The 26,819-nt window shown below is 43.3% G+C and overlaps 2 protein-coding genes across 3 annotated transcripts; both read right to left on the bottom strand.

Annotated features, from left to right (window-relative positions):
* Positions 1 to 2,589: 2,589 nt before the first annotated feature.
* ADHFE1 (alcohol dehydrogenase iron containing 1) lies at positions 2,590 to 22,223 on the bottom strand. Of its 2 annotated transcripts, XM_066331903.1 has the most exons (14): positions 22,151 to 22,223; positions 21,822 to 21,859; positions 19,488 to 19,531; positions 19,265 to 19,318; positions 18,070 to 18,224; positions 17,703 to 17,899; positions 17,239 to 17,316; positions 15,972 to 16,077; positions 14,605 to 14,757; positions 13,350 to 13,448; positions 12,332 to 12,410; positions 12,092 to 12,188; positions 8,804 to 8,961; positions 2,590 to 5,268 (listed from the first exon to the last, which is right to left on the bottom strand). In XM_066331903.1, exons 1-14 carry the CDS (start codon positions 22,204 to 22,206, stop codon positions 5,185 to 5,187), a joined length of 1,398 nt encoding a protein of 465 aa, XP_066188000.1. In that variant the 5' UTR covers positions 22,207 to 22,223; the 3' UTR covers positions 2,590 to 5,184. The 2 variants fall into 2 exon arrangements, with proteins under 2 accessions (XP_066188000.1, XP_066188008.1); XM_066331911.1 differs by lacking the exon at positions 8,804 to 8,961.
* Positions 22,224 to 24,724: 2,501 nt separating this feature from the next.
* Positions 24,725 to 26,040, bottom strand: RRS1 (ribosome biogenesis regulator 1 homolog). The gene has a single exon (XM_066331889.1). It carries the CDS (start codon positions 25,942 to 25,944, stop codon positions 24,853 to 24,855), a length of 1,092 nt encoding a protein of 363 aa, XP_066187986.1. The 5' UTR covers positions 25,945 to 26,040; the 3' UTR covers positions 24,725 to 24,852.
* Between the last annotated feature and the right edge of the window lie 779 nt (positions 26,041 to 26,819).

Here is a 26,819-nt window from a genome sequence, read left to right as displayed (position 1 = left end):
CTACTGAGCAACCATCCAGTGGTCACTAGTGAGACACCATAGGTCTGTGCTGGTGACCTAGGGGTGAAATGATTTCCTTTGTCTGTCTGAATCCCTAAAGCGTTCAGACCCTGATCAGGGGGGATGTTCTGATCTAAACAAACATTAATCTTCCTTAAGGTGAAAAGGTCAGAAGAGCAAGTTATTCAGTGTTAATTGTTTTGGGGTTTTTTTGCCAGCAAAAAAGCTTTTTTTATTCCCAGTGCTGTCTTAAAACATACAGCAACACTTAGACATCCAAACTTTCACAGTCATTTTTTGAAAGTGATGTCAGCTTTTAGATAAATGACAAAGACCATACACCGTGTCAGCCCCCCACAGCTGTGTCCATAGCCATAACAACAATGCCACACAATGTTGTCCTTAAATCCCATAAAGGCAAGAAACAATGCCAGAGAATGAAGCGATAACGTATTGGAACTGCTGACAATCAGTCTTTAACGTGTTATCCATTTGACTGCAGGTGTAAATCAGCATTTCAATGTCAACTTGCTAATTTAAGGCTGTATGGTCAAACACCCAGAAAAAGCACAAGTGGACTGTTAAAGTAGGTCAAAGTCACTGCAAGTCAGGGAACACAGAGGAAAAGTTCCCCATAAATAAACCCTTCTGGACTGCCAGATATATATGATATATATGATTACTTTATATGATAAAGTAATACTATATTAAATTAAATATTTAATGGGAGCTCAGACTACAGTGACAGCACAGTCAATATTTCTTTGCTGCTCAGTTGACTTTGGTGGTGTATGTGCTGCCAGTGTTTGTGGCCAAGGAACCAAGCTGTGTGGCTCTACAGGATGACACAAATTAACACGTGAATTATCTCCAAAGGATGTAAGTCACATTTCCTCTGCCTTCACTTAACTATGCCACCGCATGGATGTAAATTAATTTTCTCCTTTAATTCCCATGTTCACAGAAATAAGGAAAATATCTGCTGTCATTTGTTGTACTTAAGAGTCGTCTGAAAATGGGGTACATATAATTTTTCAATAGAAACTAAAGACCGAAAGTATCTTTTTCATCCTCTTCTCCTATTACTAGGAAAGCAGTTAACTTAAGAACCTGATTACCACTCCATTGAGCTGTGTCAAATGGTTCTTCTCCTTATTTTTTGGCTGGACATTTTCTACCAACTCACTCATGGCAGCTTTTTCAGTACTATGGGGAAAAAAAGAAACAGAATGGCATTCCAGTGGGTTAATGAAACACTAGAACTGGCAAAGTATACAACTGCATTCAGAAATGTTGCATCTAAGGGAGCTGCAGCCTTCCTAATGATTACCCAGGTGTGGGGCTTTTTTTTTTTATCTCTGAGAAATTCAGAGCATACAGTAGAAGCTTTTGCTCATTCTCATGGACCACTACAACTAAAAATTATGCACTAAACATTTTACGACAAACTGATCCCATGTGATTTCTTATATATGCACTGCAGGTAAACAGAAAGGTTGAAAAATATGCATGTGCAAAGAGAGCTGAGACCTCTGCAAGACTGACAGTCTTGCCATACCACTCCTCAGAGGAATCTCTTCTTCTACAGGGTGGTATGTCAAAGATTAAATCAGATCTTGAGGCAGGATTAGCAGAGATGGCTAGGTATGGAAGACCCTCTTCCCACTCCGTGTCAATCTGCTGAGGACTGACAATGCAGCAGACAAGCAGCTTGTGCAACACTGTGTGAGCTGCTGGAGGCATCAGGAAAATGGTAGCATCACTTTCTGCATTCAGTAGCTGGTGCTTGGACTTAAATTAAGTTCATTTTTATTTAGGGAGCACAAAGGCATGGTCTGCGGAAGAATGGAGACCCTACCTTTGGGCCTTCTGTTGCCTTGCATCAGGTTGCCCTTGTCCCCTCCACATAGACACGTTTAATGCAGTGATGGATTTATTTGGTTGGAGCTGTTGAATCCAAGGCACACTGCACGTGTCCTGGAGCACAGTGTTCCAGATTAAGCAGATTTACTCAGGGGTTATGGAAAGAGCCTAGACAGAGCTTGACTGTGTCCCTTAACCATTGCTCTTTCTCATCCATTTTTTCAGGTCTCAGGGAGATGGAAAGCCAACCACAAGACAGAAGATGACAGCCACAGCACAAGACAGTTCAACAGGAATGAGCAAACTAATCTGCGTGTAGTTTCTTCCAAGTTTATTCACACAGGATGATGGTGAGTTTTTGAAGATTTAGGCATGTTAGGTACATATTTTTTGCTTCATTCTCTTCTTAACTGCTGAGAAAATCAGTGCTGGTATGGAAAGAGGCAAGCGAAATGAGGGGATGGACAAACTACTGTACCAGCTGCTCTCGTATCTATAAATCCCAAGCAGCAATCCTGCAAGCTGTACCTTGTGAAGTAAAATTTTCATTTGGTACTCCAGATAAAACTATACCTGCTGGTAAACTATTTTCACCAGCACTACATATGCACTTGCTCATACTTGCTCCCCAAAGGTAATCTAATCAATGTAAATGGACTGAGTGAGTGATGACATGAGCCAGGTTTTGGGTTGTGTTTACCCGCACAGAGCTTAGAGAATACAGAGTTAAATGCTGCTCTCAAACAAGCTTCAGTTTTTTTTTTTTTGTTATATGCATTTCAGCATAATCTAAAATAACAGATCCATCACAGAGGGTTTGAGTAAGACAGCAGTAACAGGAGCCACAAGATTTCACACACATGCCCAACCACCACTGGGCACGTGCAATTACAGTGTTACCCCAGTTCCCCACAGAAATACCAGTACAGAGTAATTTATGCGATAATACATGAAAAACCCCACGTAGCTCTTCAGTTGTGAATAAAACTATCACTGCCCAGGAGCCAGGATGTGACACCCTGTCACATCATCACTGTTTGAAAGACAGCATTCTGGGGCTACTTAAGCTCGCTTGATTTTTCCTCAGAAAATCTCTACTAGTAACTAATGATTGGCTGTGGAGACTGACGTCCCTGAGAGAAACTTTCACATTTAGCTGACATTCATGGGAGAGATTTCACAATCAGTTTAATCCAGTTGAAGACCATGATGCAGTCAAAGAGGTGTGGAAAACAGAAATGTCCCTTCTTACAGCATGTAATGTCCCTTCAGTTGAAAATGCAGCCTGCCAATAACTGCCCTACTGGCATAAAAGGCAGATAAAAAGTGTGCTGGAAGAAGTTATCCTACCTCCCTAAGCAGCCCATCAGAGTGATCTGCTGCAGTGATAAAATCACACACTGCTCAGTTCCCCAGAGAGTATATTCCCTCAAAACACAGCATGCCTGCCATGAATTAGGCTCCTGGACAAAAAGATTGTCTCTTCATGAATCTGTACTGCTACCACAGACTGGAGAAAGACAGGAGTGGAAAGACAAAACAGGCCAAAGGTTTATAGAGAACCATAGAATGGTTTGGGCTGTAAGGGACCTTAAAGATCTAGTTCTAAGCTCCCTGCCATGGGCAGGAACATCTTTCACTGGACTGGGTTCAGAGCCTCATCCAGCCTGACTTTGAACAACAGGGCTGGACAAAAGGTTTTGACAAAAAGTTGGGGTTTTTTCCAAACATATCAGCTTTGCACAATATAATAAAGTGCATTTCTTGCTATTACAACATCAGCCTTCACGACAGAGGTGCTTGTGGGCAATTTCAGCAGAGGGGAAGGTTCAGAAGGGCATGGAAATCACATGTCTATCACACAGTGGCAGTGCAGTCCTATGGCTGCCAAACCTGTTCTGATGCTAAAAACCACAAGCACCTTCAGCCAGTATCCATCCACCTGTTTTAACAGCACTGAAAGGGATCCAGTGTCAATATCCAGGACACATCTGTCCTCAGATTCTAGGACAGCACTAGTTTGGTCAGACAAATATACAAATGCAAAGGTGTAAGCATAGAGCCTTCAACACTCCAGCAGGGTGACTGAAAAGTGCTCCCTCCCCAGCAGAAAGATGCACACCAAAAGCCATGGGGTTCTTCTCTCATTTGTCTTGTGCTGTGGTAGCAGCATGAATCAGATGCTGAAAGAGTCCCACACGAGGCAGGATCTGATTTAAACAAACTGTATACACAACTACGTGAATGTTTTAAATAAAGGAAAATAATATTAAAATTTTAGTTTCCTTTCTCCCTTCCCCACTTCCCTTTCTCAGTTGACAGTCAACCAGCTGGTTAACTGCTCGGAAGGTGCACGCTCATTCCCACATTTAACCAGTGCTCCCCGTGGGGCACTGTGCAGCCAAATGCTTCACCACCACTTTTTAATATTGAACCACAACACGCAGCCACTTCCTCAAGTTGGTGACTGTGCTCTGAGGGGCAGCACCTGCAGGAGCTCGGCAGAAGCAATTGATTCACAGCAGAGCAAGATACAATTGAGAGGTTCCTTTCACAGAACACAGCAAGAAAAGGGAGATGCTGCCTCCAGAGAGACAGAATGACCATGATGGATGCTGTCTTGCTGTTATATGGGTCCTGTTGAGTATGTGACTATGCTTTACTCTGGTTTTGCTCCTCTGATGAACACCTCGTATAGAGCATAAAAGGAAAGATAAATATATGACAAATATAGAGATCATAAGAGGAAAGAGAAATATATGACAATATATGTCAGAATTTTAACCCAAACCAAAATTTCAAGCAGCCTTTTCCAAACAGCTATGAAGGGTGTAGAGTTTTCTTAACCAAACAATGAAAAAGCACCCCAGTTCAATAGCCTTCTTTGCAAAGTCAGATGGTAAAAAGATGATAAAGCAGAACAGAATACAGTAAGCTGACATTTTCTGCAGGGGATTTCCCCTCCCTAATTAAAAATGATCTTCATTATTTCTTAACTAGCATGACTTTTTAAAACAAAATGATGGATAATTTAAATAGAAGCATAATTTGCAAATTATGCTTCAGTAATGCAAGAAATCTGCTCCAACTTTTATGCAAGTCAATGCCACTGACTACTGAGCAAGAAAGAAACCACAGTCAGGTCCTCACTTCAAAGCACTGTTTAGTTAAAGATGAATTATGTGACCTTTTAGCAGTGTACAATGGAACAGAAGTCAAAGGTACCCAAATTCTTCCATGCTCTAAACAAGTCCAGTCCTGTATCTATGAGAAACTACCTCTGTTAGAATAGACCACACTTTCCAGAACAACGTGTTTAAGCTAATAAAGTTTCATGGAAGTCTCGAAGAGAGCAGATAAATCTTCTTCTGTCTGGGGACGTGGTGATAGTTTAGTCACTCTCTCCTGCAAGATGAAAGAAAAACCGGATTGTAAATGGATACCAATAAAATTAATCGAACAGCAGGTGAACTATGTGTCTCTGTACTAACATCCTTCACAGAGAATAACAAGGTTTTGAAAAATAAGTAATCAAATAATTAAAGTTGAAGCATCATCAACTGTACAGTACTTTCAAGAGTACATAAACTAAAATTCCCTGTAATTAAATACACAGAAGCAAGATCAGCTGTTCAGTATCAGAGTCAAGCACAGCAACATGGGCCTGCTCCATTGCAGATGTCAGTACACTAGAGGGACATTATCCTGAGAATACCATCCATTTTAAAATTAACTTGCCAGCACTGAACTAGGAGTTAGGGTTTATGGGACTAAGACTTTCAAAATACTACTTCTCTCAAGGCCCCCCAGGAGCTGCTTTAAATGGGGAGAATAAATAGCACTTGTAAGTCAGACTCTGAGAGACACAGCAAGGGACAGTATGAAATTGCTTAATAAACAGCCCCACACCTCAGAATACAAAGGAGTTGAGGTTGGTCTTCATTTGGACACTGATTCAACAGAATGTTCAGGTGCTAAAGCCCCACTGACTGAAATGAAACTCAGGTATGTGCCTTAGTGCTCTGCTTGACAAAATAACCACAAAGGCAGGGGCTGCAATTCAGAAAAGGCCTCTGCTACTGAGGATGAGGAGGTGCATTAGTGTAGGTACTCAGTTACTGCAGAAGCATTCAGCTGGAAGGGCCTAACATCAGTGTACTCATACTGGTTATGATTAGAACTTTCATGTTTTCAACAACCAATGATTTTAACATTACAGAAATACTGGGGAGAGTTAGAGACGTCTGCAAAGACACAGTCCAGGCCTGCACTAGGAACATGTTATCTTTAGATGAGGTGTGTTTTGGCAAGAGTCAGTTTCTTCTGCTGCAACCTGTTTCAACATCTCCCTCGTGGAAGATACTGCCCACAAGCTTCAAAGTTCCACAGAACCATTTGCTGAGGTCCTTGCCTCAGGCACAGAGTGGGATGCAGGGCGAAGGGCTCCCCCGGTGCCCTGGCTGGGCAGGAGGCTCAGCTGAGCCCGGGGGCAGAGCACACCCCGCTGCCCGGGTGATGCCCCAGCCCGGGGCTGCAGCCGCTGCCCCTCCGCCAGCCCGCGGCTCGTGGGCAGCCTGGCTGTGCTCACACAGCGAGCGAGGCACCGCACTGCACATCAGCCCCAACAGCGGTCTAGCCTGGTGAGAAGGCAGCTGAGAGCTATTCACAGCTCATAATCGTGGTTAGCATGGCTTGTGAGGAGTCCGAAAAGTGCAGCTCTGCGTCATTTTACCTACAGAAGAAGCTTTACTGGTGCCTAAGCAGCAATCAAATGGTACCTCTTTCTCCATTCCTGACACCAGTGCTGCTACACAGAGATCCAGCCAAAGAGCAGACTGAGATTCTTCTATGCAGTTTTGAAACCAAATGAAAAATTCAAATAGCACCAGGGCAATAGTATGTTGGTTTTTTTCAGACTTATAATATGCAAAATATAACAACACAGTGCTCAAGCATTCATAAATTCATCATATTAGGACCATCTGGACCAAAGCCAGTTTGGCAGCTTTGTGCAGTGAGATGTCCAGAGTTATCTGTAAAATCACGCCGGGTGACAGGAGACAGCCAGCCTGACAGCCTGACAGACTGGAGCCTTTCCCAGCTCTATTGACAGAAGGCTACAAATGGTGCTCCTCCGTATGCCCCGACACAGAGGCACCATCCCTACCTCTGCACAAGCCTGCTGATCCTTGCTGGTGGCCGGGCAGCAAGGCCCTGGCTCCCTCAGTCTGACTCTGCATTCTGGTCTCATGCCAAACCAAGCAGCTCCGGACTCATCACTGGCTCAGCCCCATGGCAGCTGCCCCTGGGATGTCAGCAGGGGGTGGGTGGACAGAGAACAGCCCTTCCACAATCTCTTACAGTGTCCCCAGCTCCCCTCTACCACCACCACCCAGCCATCTTGAACTTTGAGACAGCGTCCTCTTTGCTAGACTAACTGCTGTCTGTAAGCAAGATCAATTTCAACAGAATCATTTAGGAAGGGAAATAAAAGTCTGTTTTAACGTCAAGCGTAGATGTCTGTCCCAACAGAATTCCCACCCTAAATCCCAACAGTCAGATTACATTTTTCCCTGCAGCCTGCACTTCAGGGCATGGAATATATTTGGCAAAGTTTTTAGTGGTATCACCACTGCACCACATTGCTTTCCTGATATGAATGAGGCACTGCTGTGTTACAAAGAAAACCTTTGCAAGTTGAAAAGAAAAGTAATTCTACCAAAAATTAACTGTATTGGATAAACCATGGTTACTAACAGGTTGTTAAGAAACACTGATACATTTGGATCATGTTACACTCATACAAAATAATAAAGGCTGAGAAACAATTAGGTCATCTCATTTTACAGAGTACAATTAATCACCAATGCCATAAGAAGACAGAAAAACCCTTCAACATCTTTTGGTGAAGAATTCTCCCCCAGCTATGCAAAACTTTCTTTCAATGATTGTTTTAAAGAAACATGTTTATCAAAACAAACTCCCCAAATGCTCCTTAACAGTGTACGTGCATAATCTACTTAATGGGTGCTCAGAGACCTCCGTTTTCTTCCTGGCTTGCAACTGCTGTGTTGTGTGTCCACCTTTATTGTCACTTTCTCAGGTATAAAATAGGAATATTAATATTTACTGTTAATGTAACTGTTAATGTAACTGTTCTAAGGTGCTCTGAGATTTATGAGTGAGAAGAACTATACAGGATCTACTATAAAAAGTGAATAACCTTTTGGACTAAAAAATTTTCACTTTCTCCATAGTATATATTTCCCTTGCAACTTGTGTGGAAACAATACTAGGTCCATAACATATGAATCAAAATGTCTTTTTATAAGGAAGATTCTGGATTTTGCTTTAAGAGTGGTGTGTTGCTTTTTGCAGTGTCTTTGTGGGCACTGAAACAATAAAGGGTATTACAAGTTTAATCTATATCATCCCAGGGGACCTTATTTCAAATTCTGATGGGGGTCAATGGAACAAAAAAGCCATCTGCGAAGAAAAATGCAACTTCTCAATATGGAAAGTTTAATGCAAAGTGAATTTGGTCATTCTTACCAGATAGCACTCGGTATTAAGGCTTTATCTACAGACCACCTGCACACACAATTAAGAGTTATGAAAAAACAGTATCTACTACAAAGATCACAGGCCTATGAAAAACATCCTCTTAAAAAACTGTAACATTAAAAAAACCCAAAACCAAACACTTAGCCCTTTTTTCTGAATCCATGTGAAAACTGCAGCATGCACTCCATCCCACTGAAAAGAAAAACCTAAGCTGTGGAATGAAACAAAACACAGTTGACTATCCATAATTTTCTCCATTTAAATAGTTTTCATGTAGGAATAGAAATAAAACTTGCTGGAAAAGAAGCACTTCTGTTTTTGCCAAAATCTGTTCTATTTTATTTGACAAGAAAAACTGTTTTGCTCTCTGTCTTACCTGAGGCAGAGTGCCTTTGACTAATGCAGGGATGTCTGCTTTGGAATAACCAATTGCAGCTAAGCCATCATCAACATTCAGATCAAACAGGAATTTCCGGAGTGTGTCTGCCAAAATAAGCCCTGCATCTTTGATTCTGGCAGTGCGGATGTCAGCTCCTAAAATAAGACATAATGCCTTGACTGTAGGGTGGAGAGAGCAGAGGAAGCCTGTCCTGGACTTAATTTAATCATAATATCAGCTGAATACATATCCATACATAACAGCCAGTGCCCTAAAAGCAGCATGAAGTCAAAAGAGGAATCAGTCCTCATTTTAGAGTAGGAATAATTAGTGAAAGGTGAAATAAAACAAGATCAGGAGCAGGTTAACTCCTGCCAGAAAGACTAACTGCCACATGAAGTTAACTTCCTTTCCCTCTGTGCTTACAAGGAGAAGCACTTTTCAGTCTGACTAACTGCTGGGAGGAAAGAAGCTAACGCATGCACGTCAGTGGTATTTATTTGTATGGATAGTGTGCCAAATGCTAACTTCATTTCAAGGCCTTGAGTTTGCTGACATCTAGAGGACTGCTTCGTTCAATTACACAATCACATAGGACTACAGCATGTAGGCTGAAAAAGGCAGGAGACAGAGAGCGGTGTTCAGCGGGTTGAGTAAATCTAAATCTATTGCTGTTTGAATATGTGCTGACTTGTGAAGGATACTGTAGAACTGAAGAGGAGGATCTGCTCTCTTTGAAACATTTACTGAACAGTAATGAAACACTAACATAAAACGAAAGATTACAAATATTTCTTACAGGATACCTTGTGTTCCCTTATTCAATGAATGTTCAGGGCTTACTTAAAAGCATGTTCAGACACGAGACCCAGGTTCCTCCATATGATTTCTTTTAAAGTAACCCGAACTAAATTGGTTCTCTCTGTAACCTCAATGATGTTACACCAGAACTATGTTAGGTCCAAGTGCCATACTGAGACATGAGTAAGAGCAATACATAGCTACAGGAAAAAATACCTTCCGTGATCCTTACACAGCTCAGTGTAACATTCAAAGGGATTTACGTGAACAGGAGACCTACAAGCTCACTTGAAGAGCTCAGATATTCAGTTAGTAAGACTGGCAGTAATCTAGCAAATAATGTCTGGGAAAAAACTGATAAATAAGGTATAATAGAGTCTTGTATGAAGTCTTGTGCTATTAGGGCTATGCCACGAAGTCTGAGTTTATCCTGGGTTTTGCTGTGGAGGGGTACTTGGACATAAACCCACTATCTTCAGATAGTAAAGTAAAGGGAAAGGGAGGAGGATAAAACATGACAGTAAAGGCGACTGGCAGTTTTAAAATATTGCTATAGTTCTAGTAATTTCTTTCTGCTCAGCTTAAAAGATACATTAGTCTTTGACTGCACTTAGAAAATCTCTGGCCACATGCGCACCTATTTCAACTGTTTAAGAATCCACCCAGGGAGGTATTGAGCTTTTTCTGGCTGTACCCAAATTCACAGCTGTACATATACACAACATAACTATTTAGTAATCTGCTTCATGTCATAAAATACTTTCTTAGTCATTGCATTTGGCAGCATGACAGATTTGAATCAGCTACTGTAGTCAGTTTGACTCTGGAGTGGACTCAGAAGTAAACATCCAGATGGGAATTAATAAATTCAATTCCATGTGACATGTTTTTAGCAGAATCCCTTTCCAACTGGCACACAATGATGTAGTTAAAATTTCTACTGAGAAAATTAACAGAACTTTTAAAGACAGAATTTATGGCAGAATTTAATACCACAAAACCTAAAGGAACTCCTTTTCAGTCACTTGTTTTAAAATCAAGAGCCAGCGCTGAAATTTTTGGATATGCTGTGCTGACCAGTTATCCTGATACATTTTCCTCATTTAATTCTAGTTGTGTGTTATTGCTATAGGAACACAGATATTTATTAGCTCAGTATATGATTCCAGCTAGGTTTGTGTTTTGGTTTTGATTATAGGCAGGACAACACACTTTAGAGGAAGCCTGAACAACCTCACAGACCATTTATGAAATAAACAGTACTTTCACCCAATGTAGTTTTTCTGACCACGTTGTTTTACACCCTCTATAAAACACTGATATTTTCACTGTCTATATAAAAGTCCCATTCTTTCTTGAGGTCCCCAATGCGTTGAGATCACTTACACAAGCAAGTCATACATGTGACTGGACTGCTGTGACTTGCAGACAGAAGGCTGACCATACAAGGGACTGAACAGAAATTTTCCAAATACCAGGAGAGTTGGCCTAACCACACTTCCTCCACTCCCTGCACTGCTGTGCATGTGGCTGTGACTGCTGCTTAGCCGCCATGGGTATTAGCAGCAGTGTAGCCATGACATAAAACTTTAGTGCAGGCAAAAACTCTGACCTTAGACATAAATAAATTAGCTCAGTGCAGAGCCATGCTGTCACAGCTAGACTGCTAACAGCTCTGAGATTACATCACTGGAAGCTGGTTTATTACACACAATCATGCCAGAGGTATAATAAGGAACTACCCTTTCTCTTAGGACACCCTTTGGGGATGGGCTGCACACGTTACAAGGCACTGTATGAGAAAATAACCTTTAAATGAGCTGTCAGCTTGCAGCATTCACTTTTATTCTGCTAGAAAGCAGAAAAGGCCATTTTGTTCATTAATCTTTTCTTAGCCATTACATATGTGTCCACAGAAGAGCTACTCCAGGAAATGCTTTCCCTTGACATCAGCCACTGAGAAATTCCAACACCTACAAACAAGCTTAGGTCTATATGAGAAAGACCAAAACCCACAGCTGTGTGCCATGGAAAAAGAACAGGAGTGATTCAGAATATCACTGTTCTAATTCACTGCCACAGCAGGGAATTTGTTAGGATAAATCCTTCCTTTTAGGTAACAAATGCCCCTGCATACTTGTTCAGTTTATGGTAACTACTCTTCATAAAGCACCAAGAGGTTGTGCCAATCACAGTTACTCTTGTTTGATTTGCAACAGACCTCCAGTTAATTTCAGCTGTCCACTTTTGTGGCCAAGAATCAGATTTCTCCAGCTTGTTCCTCTAATCATATAATTTAATATCAAAATTCAGCCTTATTCTATCTAATTTGCATTACATTTAATTCCAGAATCTTGTTTTTAAACTTAAGCCCCTCCCAACAACCAATGACAATTGCTTGTACACAATTTTTTTCAATCCCAAAATGTAATTTTGGAAAGAATTCCATTTGTACACAAGAGCTGTACCCACAGAGGTTCCTACCTAGAATCTCTGCAGCTTCTAAATGCCGCTCAGGATGTATCTGTGCTGTGAAAGCAAACACTGCTGGGGATGTCAGCACCACAGAAAGGCCATGTGGCTGGGGAAAAAGAAAAGAGAAAAAAGAATAAAACATATCAACAGGACATGTACTTTTAACTTCAACGGATTTTAATGCTCATTAGTGACAGATAACAGATATTCGAAATGTACAATAAAACCCCCAAAATAAACAAGTTTTACCACTAAAGAGTGATCCACATTATAATCCTTGGGTTTATAAGTTTTCACCAAACCAGAAATAGGGTAAGACATTCCATGGCTGAAACAGAGAGCAGAGAGAGAGAGGTTAGGGCAGCTCTTCTGGTATTTGGAAAATTTGTGTTCAGTCCCTTTTGTGGTCAGTTTCCAGTATGCAAGTCTCTTCAGTACAGATACTCAGAAGGTACTGACAGATATGGTGTGGATATTAGGTACAGACAACCCTCATCCCTCTGCACCTCAGGGACCTAGCTGTAAAACACAGTACCTCCTTACTTTGTGAGTGTGAAGTTATACTGCTTCACTGACTGGACTGAAAGATGTTCAGTTCCTAAAGTAATGCAGTATGCCAAAAATATCATAGTCTGCATACCTATGTGTTCACACCGTCTGAGAAAAATAAACTTTAATTTTAAGATACTAAAAGAGTAGACTTGCTCAAAGAAAAGGAATTAAAGGAAGGTCTCTGAAGAGAATGACCGCTAATAACTTCTGCACACAATTCACTTTTAGGCTGTCCTTCTTTGAGATTTTCATCCAAATGAAACTATACTGCCCTGCAATATTAATTACAGCTCATTTCAGACTGCTGATCGCCTATCCCACAAACAAACTGACAGATAATTTCATCAGTTCAGGACAAACTCAAGATTACCTCATTGTTGTCTCACTGCGGAACAGCTGGCATGAAATCTAGCATTTTAAATATCATTGACATTTTTACTCTTGTTTTTACTACCAAGGAAGGTAAAGAAGGCTGTGTTTTGTAATTTTCACGTGATTGGTTTTGAGTATCACAACCCAGAATACGCAATCCTTATACACATAAATGACAAGAGCCCATCAGTTTGTCACAACACACAGGTCCTTCAGCAGCACAGGCCAGGACACAATCACCTACTCTGCACTCAGCAACAAGGGCAGCAATGTCTTCGACAATCTGAAACAAACACTAGCTGTAAGTTGACCTCAGATGGGGTTACTATTTCTCTGTACTCACCAGAGATGAACACCAGCATTGCCAAAGCCAATACCAGCAAAAGCACTTGCCAGGTGCATGTTGGCTCTTGCTTCACGGTCTTCAGGGTTTCTGATGGCTCTGTGCACCATGGAGGCAAATGGTACCAATGAATTCACAAACAGATTGGTGATTCAGGAGAGAAAAGGGAGAGAGAATTTCTTTATGGAGAGATACACAAAAAATATAAAACATAAGCTAAGAATGGTGGAAATGGAATCAAGTCATGCTTTGGTAAAAGAACAATCCTGCATCTGGACCACTTAGGCAGATCATACGGGTTCAGCGAAGGGCAAATTTCCTTTCACTTTCCCAAAAAAACAGAGTGAATGTAACCATATTCAATTCAGTGGTGAATTACAAAATTCTACTTAGAACCTTTGGTCATTCTGTGTAAGGCTCCAGGACCACTCCAGCTTTGTGACCATTTCATTAGGTGGTGCTCTAGACCCCACCCCCTGGGTGGGAAGAAGACGGGATTCCCTGCCTTTCTATGCCTCAGGATCCTTGTGTAGTTTGACAGTAAGGAGAAAACGTCGCATTAATAGATTCCAAAGGAACAAAACCCAACTATTTTGATTCATTAGGTACTGTAAAAAGTTTTTTACAAAAAAATTGATCTTTAATAGAAGTGCACAGGTATGCAAAAGCTGTAAAGAGGCTAAAACTTTATTGACAGGGATCAAACCCAACTCCCAGCTTTACCTATTCTAAACTGAAGATCTCCTAAGAATGAGCAGGTTTGCAATAAATGCATAATTTTGCACATTCATAAGGGCATGTCATTACCTTCTTGATGGATATGCAAGTATCTCAATTTACACTGAAGGCAACAGAAACAACATCAGCAGTATTTTATTCAGTTTGTGTATTCAGCTTATTCAATTTGTTACATATTCATTCCCCTTATACTGTCACAAGAAGGAGATTCTTGAAAAAAATACGTAAATGCTGCTCCCATATTAACTGAACAGCTTGAAATACCTTTAACTGAGGACTTGATTGACAGAGGCATTAAAAAGCTACCTTCTCAAGACAAACTACTAACCCCAATTTTACTTTAAATTTAATTTGAAAAATATTTTGCTTTATTCAAGAAAAATCCGGGACAGAAAACAAAAGTCTAAAGTCGCAGCTTGCCTCATTCTAGCCCAAAATTTACATTCTTGCGAGCGTCCCGTTTTAGGGCATTGGTGGCTGAGCACACTGCAGGGGGGATGGCTGGTATATGTGTTACCTTTTCAGATACTTCGCGACAATCCGCAGAGCGTGCAGAGCCCAGACATCGCTGATGGGGTTGCTGCCTTGGTAGGCTGGGCGGTCCATGGGGTTGGAAGGGCAGGGACTGCGCTGGTTGTAAGGGAGAGCCGTGTACGATTCCAGGGCATGGCTGACAGAAAGATTTAGAAATTAATTGTACTGCCCTGCTGTCCTTTGAATGCAGGTTCTTATTTATTTCTGGTGCCCAAGAGTTGCTGAATGAAGAAATACAGTCTCACAGACAGCGGGAAGAATGCTGGGCCAGCACCTCCAGAGCACTGCCTCTCCAACAAATACACAGAAAACAATCTAAACACAGTCCATTTCTATCAGCTCACCCCATGCTAAAATGAGCCTGGTTGGATGCACCAGCACCTGTCGTGTTTTCCACTGAAGAGGGCTGTACAAGTGCAATGAGTGCACTTCCTCTCTGTAGGACAGGAACCATAAGAGGCTTTAGCACTGGAAAATTCATAAGGTACTTTTCTTTTAGAAGTACTGAAAAAATTATGGGTATGATATTTAAGCTAAATGGAACTGCCGATAGTCTCATCTCCCAGATACTCATGAATCGGACCATATAGAGAAGGGGCACTGCCTACATGGCTCCATTAAGATGAACAAAACTACAGACAAACCATTTTCATTGATGAACAAATGACTTTTTCCATTACAGACATTACAGGCCAGGGTCCCTCATCATGCTCGAGAAGTCACAGGTTCATTACATGTCTATTACTTAAATATACATAGTGCCCAAAAGCAAAGTAAGCTCTGGCTCTCCAAATGGAAATGTCAGTGCATTTTGTGCAGTTAAGCTGTTGGTTTAAGATGAATAAAATTTTGGGCCAAGTAAAAAGCAAACTGTGAGACTGGTTCCAAAGATAACCATAGCTGGGTGAAGACCTGCTAGTACCTCACAAGCGTTTACCAATTTTTATTGACACATCTTGGCTTTGTTAGAAAATTCTCTATTCCCTGCCATGTCTGTGATTCCTGACAAATGCTATTACAATTGGGATTAAACATCTATCTCCATGATCCTTTAAAAAGGGACACCTGGACTCTCTTCCTGACAACAGCTATTCTGTAAGCAGTTTCTCCAGTGCACTGCAAAAACATTTTTGCAAATGCAGGATTTGTTTCTGTACATTCTGAGGGAGCCAGTGAAACTAAGGAAGAGGAAAGTCTGACAGAGCTCACCTTAACAAGAACAGCAAACAGAAAAAAAAGATCATCCTCTTGTGCTCTCAAAATTTTTTCTACAATCATCATAGCAAAAATACAAAATTCAAAATAAAAAATTTAAATAAATTCAAGTAGCAGCCTATGCAGAAAACTCACCAAAGCACATCAAAGCCACTGTTGGCCACTATTCGTTCAGGCATAGACAGTGTGTGTAAAGGATCAATGATGCCTAATGTTGGCTTGATGGCTCTTGAAGCAATACCTGCAACGTGTAAATGGAGGAAAATCAGTTAAAGATGTTTTGCAACAAAATAGGACAAGATAAGCTTAATGTTCAAAACATTACAACGAGGAGGGAAAAAAAAATGAAACTAGAAACATGAAAACAAAGAAAAAGAAGAGAGGGTAAAGAGTATTTATGAATGTAAGACTGATGAGATGAAGTCTCTCTAAAAGAGTTATATGATTTGAGACTTTTGCCTGAAGTGGGTTACACCAGACAATGATCTCTCTCTGTTTGCAGCTCTCCCTGAGCAGCCTTGAAAAATGTCTGAGGCATCTGCAGTATTCTTAGATTTGTATCTTCTGTGGACAGACAATAGGGCAAAACTGGTTTGTATCTACAATCAACTGCTCTTGCCAGTTGCTGTCTTCAGCATCTGTGATAACCAGATGTCCTTGTATTTCTGTAAAGGGTGCAAAGCTGTAGCTTTCAGACAGACAGACAGACTGACTACATGTAGACTAGAAAACTCTTGAGCTATTGTCAAACCATCGTAGCACACCCATCTGGGTCCCAAGTTCTGCAGATTGTGTGGCATATAAATTCCACATGTTTAGAAGCAAAACCTTAAAACAGTTATGAAGCTCAAGATGACGTTTTAGCCTTAATCTTTATTTGCCAGGGATGAAAAGGCAAAGGGAAGACAGTGTCCCTCACTCACAAAGCATCCCAGGCCTGAGGTTTCCAAAGTCAGGAAAAGGAACATTTGGTTGCAATTACACAACAAAGAAACACAAATCTTAAAAGTAGAAAGAAAAATACAGAGGAAATAAGGAACAGTTGGTTGACCCTGAATATAAGTAGAAATTTCCTTTGCAATTAACATTTTCTGCCATTTAAGGACTTGAAAGATTTTAGTTTCCTATTTTGCCTTCGAACTATAATCCACTGTATTACATAGGTATTTCATTATGTTAATATGCTATTAATTTAATTCAAGGAGGAAACCTTTAAGCTTTTAAAATTTGCCTGTGGCAGTTGAATCAAACAAAATGACACCTGAAATGACATACAGTATCCTTTCCTTTCAAGGCAGGGAAATAACAAAGACGTTGGAAAAACAATTGTCTTGAATAACACACAAAAAACCTCACAAGAAAATCCACAAAATAAACCCAAAACAGAGCACCAAAATCTCACCGGTTTTAACTTTTAATTCTTTGAAGTCAAAAATGGCAACACCAGTGGTTTCACTTCCAGTGCCAGATGTTGTAGGAACTTAAAAGGAAGAATGGAGGCAACAACAAATAAGAAGAAATATATAATACTGCAAAATAAATAATAAAACCACAATAGTAACACCACCCAAAATACAAGACCCAGGAAATCTTGGAGGTATCCCTGATCCAAAGCCAGCAGGTCAAAGGGAAACTGCTACTTTGATCCCTTTTCTCAGTAAAGGAGTCTAACTGAGCTAAACAAGACAAAGTAATGATAAAACCTCTGGTTTTACCCCCACTGAGTCAAATAGCAAAATGACTGCTGAATAAAATTAGAGAAGTAAGTCCAAAGGAAGCTGAAACAGTCACAGTAAACTGATTTCAGTAGAAATATCGGAGAGTGTAGAATGTCCCAAGCCCACACACACCCTCCTCATGCCTTACCTGCAATAAGTGGCTTGAGGGGCACAGTGACAGGCTTCCCTTTCCCAATAGGAGCATTGACGTAATCCAGGAATTCTGATGAAGGGCTGGCTGCATACAAGTTGGCAGCTTTACAGGTGTCTATTACAGACCCACCTCCAACAGCAACATAGGCATCAAACTCTCCCTTTTTAGCAAATTGAATGGCATCTATGAAACTTAGAGCACAAGAAAGATTTTCCAATTAGTCGGGATAAAACCAGTACATAGGGAAACTAATGATTAAGTCCAGCATGCAGGCCACAAGGAGGTGTTTAAAAAGCCATAAGGAATCCTGTAAAGGCCTAGGCACTACTTGGAGAAGTGCACTGTCAGAAGGAAATTGTACCTTTGGTCTGTTGGCTCCACACGGACATTATCATACATTTGAAAGTTTATACCATATTTTGCCAAGGAATTCAACACTGCATTTACAGGAGGGAGTTTGGAGAGGTTTTTATCTGTCATCAAACAAACTCTTCTAGCACCAAGATTCTGCAGGTCCTACAATAATGAATCAAAAAACCAAACAACTGGTATAAAATCAATCACTTCACTATTAAAACACAAATCCAAATCAACTGAACCATTTGATAATAATAAAACTTTGACTTAAAAATAGTTGGTTATTGTAAGATTTTTAAAAACATATCACCTGAAGAAAAAAAGCATTCACCACACACATGTGGAATACAGAAAGCAGAACAAAGTTTAAAGCTGCCCAATTTATATAGCTGAAGTATTTTGATGGAAGAAAACTAAAGTTGTTGAACCACATGGAACCACTTTAAACAATAGTAAAGTATAAAACATTTAAAAAAATATTTTTCCTCAGTTCCTGGGAGAATAAAAAAGGCCTTTTCACAGGTTGTGTCCACTAACTGCCTATCAAAGCACAGCATTAAAATCTTGAAAATGTAATACGGAATATTAATTTATTGATGAAAAATCAAAATGAGGTGGCAAAAGGAAGAAAGATAATGCTACATCCTAACTTTGCTAAGTTAATTGTCATAATAGCTATACAGTATGTATAAATTATTCTAGTGCTGTTTAAAGACTGGTTCTATCTAATTTAATTTACTCAGGTGAACCACCTCACACTGCTGAAACAACAAATTCTACACTTACACAGGTCAAGCTGCGAGCTGAATGAATATCCAGCTAATTTAATAGAAAGTCTTCAATTCATTTTAATGAGCACTAGAAAGATGAAAGCCATCTTGAGAAAATCCTGGTGAGTCACCAGGATTCAAAACTTCCTGAATTAAATTTCCTGTCAGAGAAAAACATTGTTGTGTACTTCTAGCAAATTATCAATGACCCAATTATCCCCTGAACTGCAAAGGGATAATTCATATACCACAGCAGCAGTGATGCACAATGCTTCTGTTCTTTAGCCAACAGTATTCTCCAACCTTTTTACACTGATACATAGGACCAGATCATATATAAGCTTTCCTTTATTAAGTGGATTGATAGCACTGGCAGCTCTTTAGAAAATAACTTTTCACCAGGGATGGACTTACACCATGGCAGCTTACCATGCCAATCTCTTTCGTAACTCCTTCTCCATATCGGATGTTTGAAATGGCCATCTATAAAACAAAGAACATTTCTTTTTCTAGACAAAAATGACATCTGGCCCTACTCATTCAAAGTTAAACATAAATATTTAATAATCTAAATATGTCTTAAATGCCGTATTTATCAAGAAGTATTGTTTATATGACTTTAAAACGAAATATATTTTATTATTAAATCTACCTCAAATGCATAGTCTGTATTTCCCAGGGTGGGCCGTTCAGGGACTGGAATGGAAATAAAACAGTAGAATTAGGGAACAGTAAGTTATTTCAATCTGTTTCTCAGCTCTAGAGTTGACAGATTCCCTTGCTTTTAGAATCATTAATATATTTCCTCAGGTCATCTCAGTTAGTCTGGATAATAGTTAACCATTTCATCCCTTGCTGTTTATGAGATTAAATGAGCCAAGCACTTGATCTGGCTCATATAATTCAACAAAACAAGTGAGTTTTTTCAAGTTCTTTCAAGAATTAAGTATTTGTTTTAAAAACTGGACTAATTAGCAGGAAGGTTGCATGAGAGTTTGTTTGCAGTCTACAAAGGTTGCATGAGAGTTTGTTTGCAATCTACAAATTAGCAGGAAGGTTGCATGAGAGTTTGTTTGCAGTCTACAAAGGCAAGAATACCACATAAAAAGTAGAACTGAGCATGTGTAGAGCACTCAGGCATTACATATAAGTTGAGAGGTGCTAGAAATGTGTAGGGGCTACATGATAACCTTCAGAACAACGTTTAAGACAAGTTCATGAGACATCCTCTTTAGCATCTGGAACAACTTACGTATTACGCGTGGGAGCAATCTTCTGCCTGGTCCTGAACTTGCAGGTGAAACTGAATTATTTGCTAGAAAATTACAGTATGCACTGCTAATAATAAATGAGAATCAGTGTGTTACCATTAACTTTAATTAGAAGATATTTATAAGGGCAGTATTTCAGTCACAGCTTCTCTCTGTCACACCATTTTTTCCACGAATTATCACAAAACTCAATTTCTGGCATATTCAGATTTTGCCACAGAGTGAAGCAAACTACATCAACTGAAATTGCCCATTCTTCTCTGAGAAAAGATCAGGTGAAGCATTCTCCTCTTCCTGCTGAAGTCATGCCTTACGTCTGCTATATTCATTGAAAATTTCCAATTTGGATTCCGATCCAATGAGTGAAGCCATGATAATGAGTCTTACAGACACGCTGGGGTGTACTGAAGCACTGACCCACAACAGTAACAGATAGATGTACTAAAACCCATTATGTACTTTCTATTCAAGCACAGACCAGCTGCTATCAGCTCTTTCATTGCCACCTCTTGCCAGGCTGTAAATGTTTGACCTCTCCTGGAGCTGGAGTCTGCTGTACTTTCAGACATTAATTTGACAGGCTAAGGACATGTCCAAGCCATTTACTCTCTTGCTTTCTGATAGTACAATAGATGCCCTGCTGTTACATTCTTGAACCAAACTTAACTTACAGAGCAAATTGTACTGAGTTCAAAATTTGCACTATTTCCTTGAACACGGCCAAGAAACACAAAGATTTTTTTTCCAGCTATAGTCACTGTTCAGTCAATTCCCACCATTTAGAGATTTACTGAACTGATACAATCTCGCTACACTTTAGACTCTATTGCTACCTAAAACTTTCAGAGAGGGTTCCTAACTCAGGCTTCAGTTTAGCAAGAGCTTAGTTTGAATTGACTGGAGTAGGCCATCAAGCAGACAGGTAAAAGAATGAAATTATGTTTCTCAGCTGCACTATTGTCTCGGTCTATGATGGTCTTGGGCAAACAAGTATCTGAACATATAAATAGTTTTTCGGTATGTAAAATGACTATGCCAATTCTTTAACAAGTGTTCTAAGCATGTGAAACCATGCTACTTAGTTACACGTTACTGAAATTATGGCCCAAAACACTAATTTTTAGTGGATCTGGAGACTTACCAACTATGTGGAGGCTGACAGATAGTTATTTTCTAGTCTCCCTACAGTCCATGCAAACAGAAACTTCTCTCTGGGTGACTTGAGTTACTCAGCACAGTTTCCCTTCTCACAGTCTACAATCCTGGCCTAAGGGAGCTGCATCCTGGGACTGACTGTCTTCAAAGCCTTTGGAGATTTTATTCCCCAGGCCAACACACGCTTTTGGAAAAGCTACTTTTTATCCATATCACTTCCTGTTTCTTTTTGGATGTAACACGTGTGTATCCAAAAGCAGATCTAAAGTTGAGATGGTTCAGGCGATAACAGCCTGAGCAAAGTTCAGATCAACTGGCCCGCGGTACTGGGAGGGAGGGGACAGGAGCCAGTAACTGCGGTTAATGTGGGAACAGTGACTCTCTCCAGTAATAACCACTACCATTGTACAGCTGCAAAATAACAGGCTGTTTACCTTCTTCGGGTTGTTCCTTCCCACCTGTTACCTGCACCCTCTGCCCAGATTACATGGATACATACAGCCCTCTGTAGGGCTATGGTCTCCTACAGAATTATTCTGTAGATGCAAATTAAGTCTTACCTTGGGAATAAGTGTGGCCATGGCTTGGGCACCGACAACTAGTCAAAATGTTAAAAAAAAAAAAAAAAGGGTATGGTTAAAAGGAGAAAACTAAAGCAGAAAAACTAAAGCTTAACATCCTAAAAATCTCCTGTAAGCACCCATTCCAAGGGCCTGCAGCTGAGCCCGGCGGTGTGCAGCGGGAGCGGGCAGGGCGGGGAGGAGCTTCGCAGGAGCGGCCGCCGCTTTTCGCTTTCCAGCCGCGGCCCCGGGAGGGATCCCCGGGAAGGAACCCGGGAGGGACCCGGGAGGGACCCGGGAGGGACCCCCGCGCCCCGTCCCGCACTCACGCTGCCCGCTGCAGCTGCCGCAGCAGGCGGGACACCCGCGCCCGCCCCGCCGCCATCGCCCGGATCTGCGGACGGCCGGGATGGGGCCCGGGACGGGGACGGGGCCCGGGACGGGGACGGGCGGGCGGCAGCGCCTCCTCCCGGGACACACGGGCCGCCCAAACAGGGATTCGCACGCGTGAGGCCAGAAGTGCCCGCATTCCGCACCCCCAGCCCACGGTCCTAAGGTCAGCGTTGTCAAAACCCAACTCACGCCTGTTAGAAGGCAAGAGGAATCTGGTTGCTAAAGTATGCAGCACAGAATGCCAATGAAGAGCGACTAGAATCTAATTAGGAATGAATGCGTGTCGTGTATTTGTCACAGAAAAATACTGAAAGCAATGGAATTGCAAAGTAAAAATAATAAAAAAACCTCATGGTCCTGAAATTAAGTGAAATACTTTTCTGACTCTTCAGTTGTGCCCAGTGACAGGACAAGGAAGAATTGTCATAAACAAAAACTCAAGAAGCTTCACCCCAGCATGTGGAATTTCTTTGCATGGAGGGTGGCAGAGCACTGAACAGCTGCCTGGGGAGGTCATGGAGTCTCCCTCTCAGGGGACATCCAAAACCCAGCTGGACATGTTCCTGTGCCACCAGCTCTAGGTGACGCTGGCTTGGCAGGGGCCTTGGATGAAATGATCTCCAGAGGTCCCTCCCAAGCATAACAATTCTGTGCTTCTATGAAATCACGGTAAAATACATTGCAGGATGGATCAAAATTTTATAGCAAATTTTTTAAGCTGTAAGCTATGCTGCTTAGCTGCCAGCAGAGTAGTATACTAGTACTAAGCGAAGGAAACACTGGATTCTGACAAAACCCCATCATTTTTCTACTATAACAGGTAGAAGTATTTTGCCTTTGCATCCTCTTTATGTGTTACTAGATTATCTTTAAGGTGCCTTCCAACCCATACCAGTCAATGATTTTATGAGCAGATCAGATGAGCCCAAAACTCAGGATTTTGCAAAGTGCCGAGCTTGGGAAAGCATTAATGGCCTGCTCAGGCCCCCAACACAAAGCTGCAAAACCTTTATCCACTTGTGAGACCCAGAAAGCGGCAACACCACAGGAGCACCTGCACCTCTGCTCAGGTGACCACCTTGCTGCTGGAGACGAACACACTTCATATGATTTTGGTGAAGAAAATTGACCAGTAGGCTTGTGAGTAGCACAGAATATTCATCAGGTGCGCATATGTATGGGAAAAGTGCCCTTCTCTCTGGCTGAGCACGTACAAGACATGCTCTGTGGAAATGCCTGGAAGATCAGAGGCCTGGAATTTCTCTCTGTAACAACCTTTTCCACCTGTCCAAGCGTTTGCTGCCCCTGCTTTGCCTTGATACTTACACTGCAGGGTTGATAAGAAGAGGGTCGTGCCCACAAGACCATTCCAGCCATTGCCAAGTCCAAAGCAGCCCGCAGGGCTGCAGATGGCTCAGCACACGGGCAAGCAGCATTAGAGAGGCAAAGAATGTCCTTATGCAAGGCCCATAGGCTGGTCAGTCTATCAATGCCATCCAAGCTCCAAGGTGTACACAACCCTTCGGCCTTCAGCAGCTCCCCTACACAAAGGTTTTGCTTTCTAATGCTTTTACTGAAGCTGCCGCTCTAACTGAAGTGCTACAGTATGAGACAAGGGAACTGCTTAAGTCACCCACCTTTTTCAAAAAACTCACTTGCAGTGAGGCATTACAATATCACTAACCACTCTAAAACCTCAGTTTGAAAACCTAATTTATTTGAAATTACTGACACTTGTTTTACTAACTTTCTTACCAGGGAACAGCACCTTCCCTGTTGCTAAGCCACACAATGAGACAGACAGCAGATCTTATTTTCCTATTTCAAGTGTACATGTGAAACTCCAAAGTTCAAAAGAGTAATGGGAGGAATTCTGAGAGAATTTCTACTACCTACTCTCAAACTGCTAGGTAAACACTGTAAGATTATTTCTAAAAAAAACGATCGAGTACTGTTGCTGCAGGGAGAAACTTAGTTTTTAACCTATACAAATATTCTTCGGCTGAACTCAATGGCTGAGTAGCAACTTTGACTTCCTTTCTTCAACAAAGTGCTCTGGAAAATCTGTACAATTTCTTAGGCCCTGCAATAAATCTTACGGTAAGTTTCCATGTTCCTTTTGTAACGGAACCTGAATACCACAGAGCTGAGCGGCAGAAGTTGACTCACAGAGCAAGAGCTCCACCGTCAGGCTACCTGCCCAAAGCAGAGAGCAGCAGCCACATCCTTGAACTGGGCCTGCGGCTGCTATACTCCATCAAAACTCCAGGTCATGTCTGCGGTCCATTCCCAGTCCCAGCTCTCTGAAAACGGACAGCTTTGCTCAGCTTTTGTCCTGGCATTAATGCTGCAGGCCAACTGTGAAGCAACATTATCTGCGAATCAAGTCACTGTGAAACTCCTAACCTGGGGGGAACCAGGGCTCCTGACCTCCTTCAAAAGACACCGAATTCCCTTGGATGGAGAACACAGCCCTCCTTGTCTACCAGCTAAGAGCCAAACGCAGGATCTTTTAGAAAGGTCAGAACGCATTTATTGACAGATACGTGTGTGAATAGAGCACGGGGCAGGAGGCTGGCAGCGACAGTCCCTTCCCACGCCTCGGTGGGCATCCCCAGCCCGTGCTGCACACTGTCCCTCACGCCTTCTTTCTCCTGCCCCCGCCGGTGCCACCGCCCGCGGGCTTCTGCTGCTGTGCCTGCCGCCGGCCTCCGCTCTTCTTGCCGCTGCGCCCAGGCCGCTGCTGCCGGCGGCCGCGCTTGCCCCGCTTCGACTGCTTCTTGCCCTTGTTGGCAGCGGCCGCCTCGGCTTCCTCCTGCCGCATCTGCTTGTTGACAGCGCGGGTGATGTCGAGCACCGGCTTCTTGCTGCCCATGTCCCGCAGCAGCTCCAGCTGCCGGCTGCGCTCGGCCGCCAGGTTGCCCAGCAGCGGCTCGAAGCGGCGCTTCTTGCCGCCGCTGCGGGAGGGCGGCTCCGCCGGCTCCTTCGGCAGGCGCGGCTGGAAGCGGCCGAGCGAGGCGGTGGAGACGCGGGCGACGCGGGCGACCCGGCGCAGCTCGTCGCGGTCCTGGTGGCCGGTGGGGTGCAGGGGCGCGGCGGGCACGGTGTCCTTCCCGGCGCGGTGGGCTCGGGCCAGGTTGCGCAGCCGGTTCAGCTCGTTGCGCGCCACCCGCTCCCGCTTCTCCCGTCGCAGCCGGGCGAACTGGTCCTCCTCGGGGTCGGCGCCCGCCGGCACCTCCGCCAGCCAGGCGCGGGACGGGTCTCCGCCCGCCCGCTTGTAGCCCCAGCGCCGCCGCCACTCCTTGGCCTGCTCGTCCCACACCAGCGAGGTTTTCTTCTTGCGGCGGATGCCCTTCAGCCGCGCGAACTGCTCCCAGCGCGTCGGCGGCCGCGGCTTCGGCGGCGGCTTCTCCCGCGGCAGGCGGAACGTGGGCTCGGGCAGCTGCGCCACCAGCGGGCCCCCGGCGCCGCCGGCGCGCTCGGCCGGCAGCCCCCAGAGCTGGGACACCAGCAGCTGCGTGTTGTCGCGGGCCAGCGCCCGCAGCAGCTCCTCCCGCCGCGGGCCGGCCCCGCGCAGCGCTGCCGCCGGCGGGGGGTTGCGGTCCATCGCCAGCAAATTGCCCAGGTCGTACTCCAGCTCCAGCTCCTTTTCCACCGTGATGCTCCGCCGCTTCTCCGCCTCCTGCTCCTCGGCGGCCGCCAACACCGCCTCTACCCGCAAGGCCGCCATGGCAGCGGCTCCACGTGCGAGCGCCGCTGCCCCGGGAGTGCCGCAAAGCTCCGCCGGGTCAGCGCGCCGGAAGCGCCGTGCCCGGAAGCGCCGTGCCCTTGGGGCGGGACGGGCGCAGTGCCCGCCGGGAGATGTAGTCCCGTCGCGCCGGCCCGCCAGAGGGAGCCGTGGCTCCCCGCAGACCTTCCCGGGTCCGCGGCCGCCGCTGCGGTGTCACCGCGCCTCAGCTCCTCTGCCAGGGGAACGCCGCCCTGGCCTGTGGACAGCCGCTTCCAATCAACGAATCAATTAGGCTCGAAACATCGTCTGAGGACATCAAGTGTAAGCTGTGACCAAACATCACCATGTGAACTACACTAGAGCACTGAGTGCCGCGTCCAGTCTTTTCATTACAAACCTTTAGGGACAGTTTAGTTCCACCACCTCCCTGGGCAGCCCATTCCAGTGTTTAATCATCCTTTCTGTGAAGAAATTCTTTCCAATACTCAACCTGAACCTCCCCTGGTGAAGTTTAAGATTGTATCCTCTTGTCACTATAGTTGCCTGGCAGAAGAGGCTCCCAGGGGCTCCCAGGCTGGGGCTGTGTGGGGTTCTGGGTGGCCCCAAATCTGCCTCCTGCTGCCACCATGAGTGGTGCTGAGGTGGAAAATACGTGGGAAGGGTCATCACATCAGGGGAGACAAATGCCAAATGTAGAGAGGAAGGACCATCATAGAGTCAGTGGGGCCCTGCAGCTTCCCTTGCTTTTGCCTGCACTAGGGACATGCCATGGCATCCAAACACTGAGACTGTGACAGAGGAACATACTTTTCCTTTTTTTTTTTTTTTTTTTTTTTTTTTTTTGTGTATGTGTGTGGTTTGTTTTGGTTTTTGTT

This window comes from Sylvia atricapilla, chromosome 1 (genome assembly GCF_009819655.1).
Source record: "Sylvia atricapilla isolate bSylAtr1 chromosome 1, bSylAtr1.pri, whole genome shotgun sequence".
Classification (NCBI taxonomy): Eukaryota; Metazoa; Chordata; class Aves; order Passeriformes; family Sylviidae; genus Sylvia; species Sylvia atricapilla.
Note: the sequence above shows the minus strand (reverse complement) of the source record. Positions and strands in the feature narration are given on the sequence as shown.

Excerpts from the sequence above, each read along its gene's own strand:
- ADHFE1 (XM_066331903.1), bottom strand. The coding sequence starts at position 22,206 with ATGGCGGCGGGGCGGGCGCGGGTGTCCCGCCTGCTGCGGCAGCTGCAG. Across the intron at positions 16,078-17,238 it reads AGAATTAAAAGTTAAAACCG|GTATTGCTTCAAGAGCCATC; the intron begins GTGAGATTTTGG and ends TACACGTTGCAG. Across the intron at positions 5,269-8,803 it reads TCAAAGGCACTCTGCCTCAG|GAGAGAGTGACTAAACTATC; the intron begins GTAAGACAGAGA and ends TTCATCTTGCAG.
- RRS1 (XM_066331889.1), bottom strand. The coding sequence starts at position 25,944 with ATGGCGGCCTTGCGGGTAGAGGCGGTGTTGGCGGCCGCCGAGGAGCAG.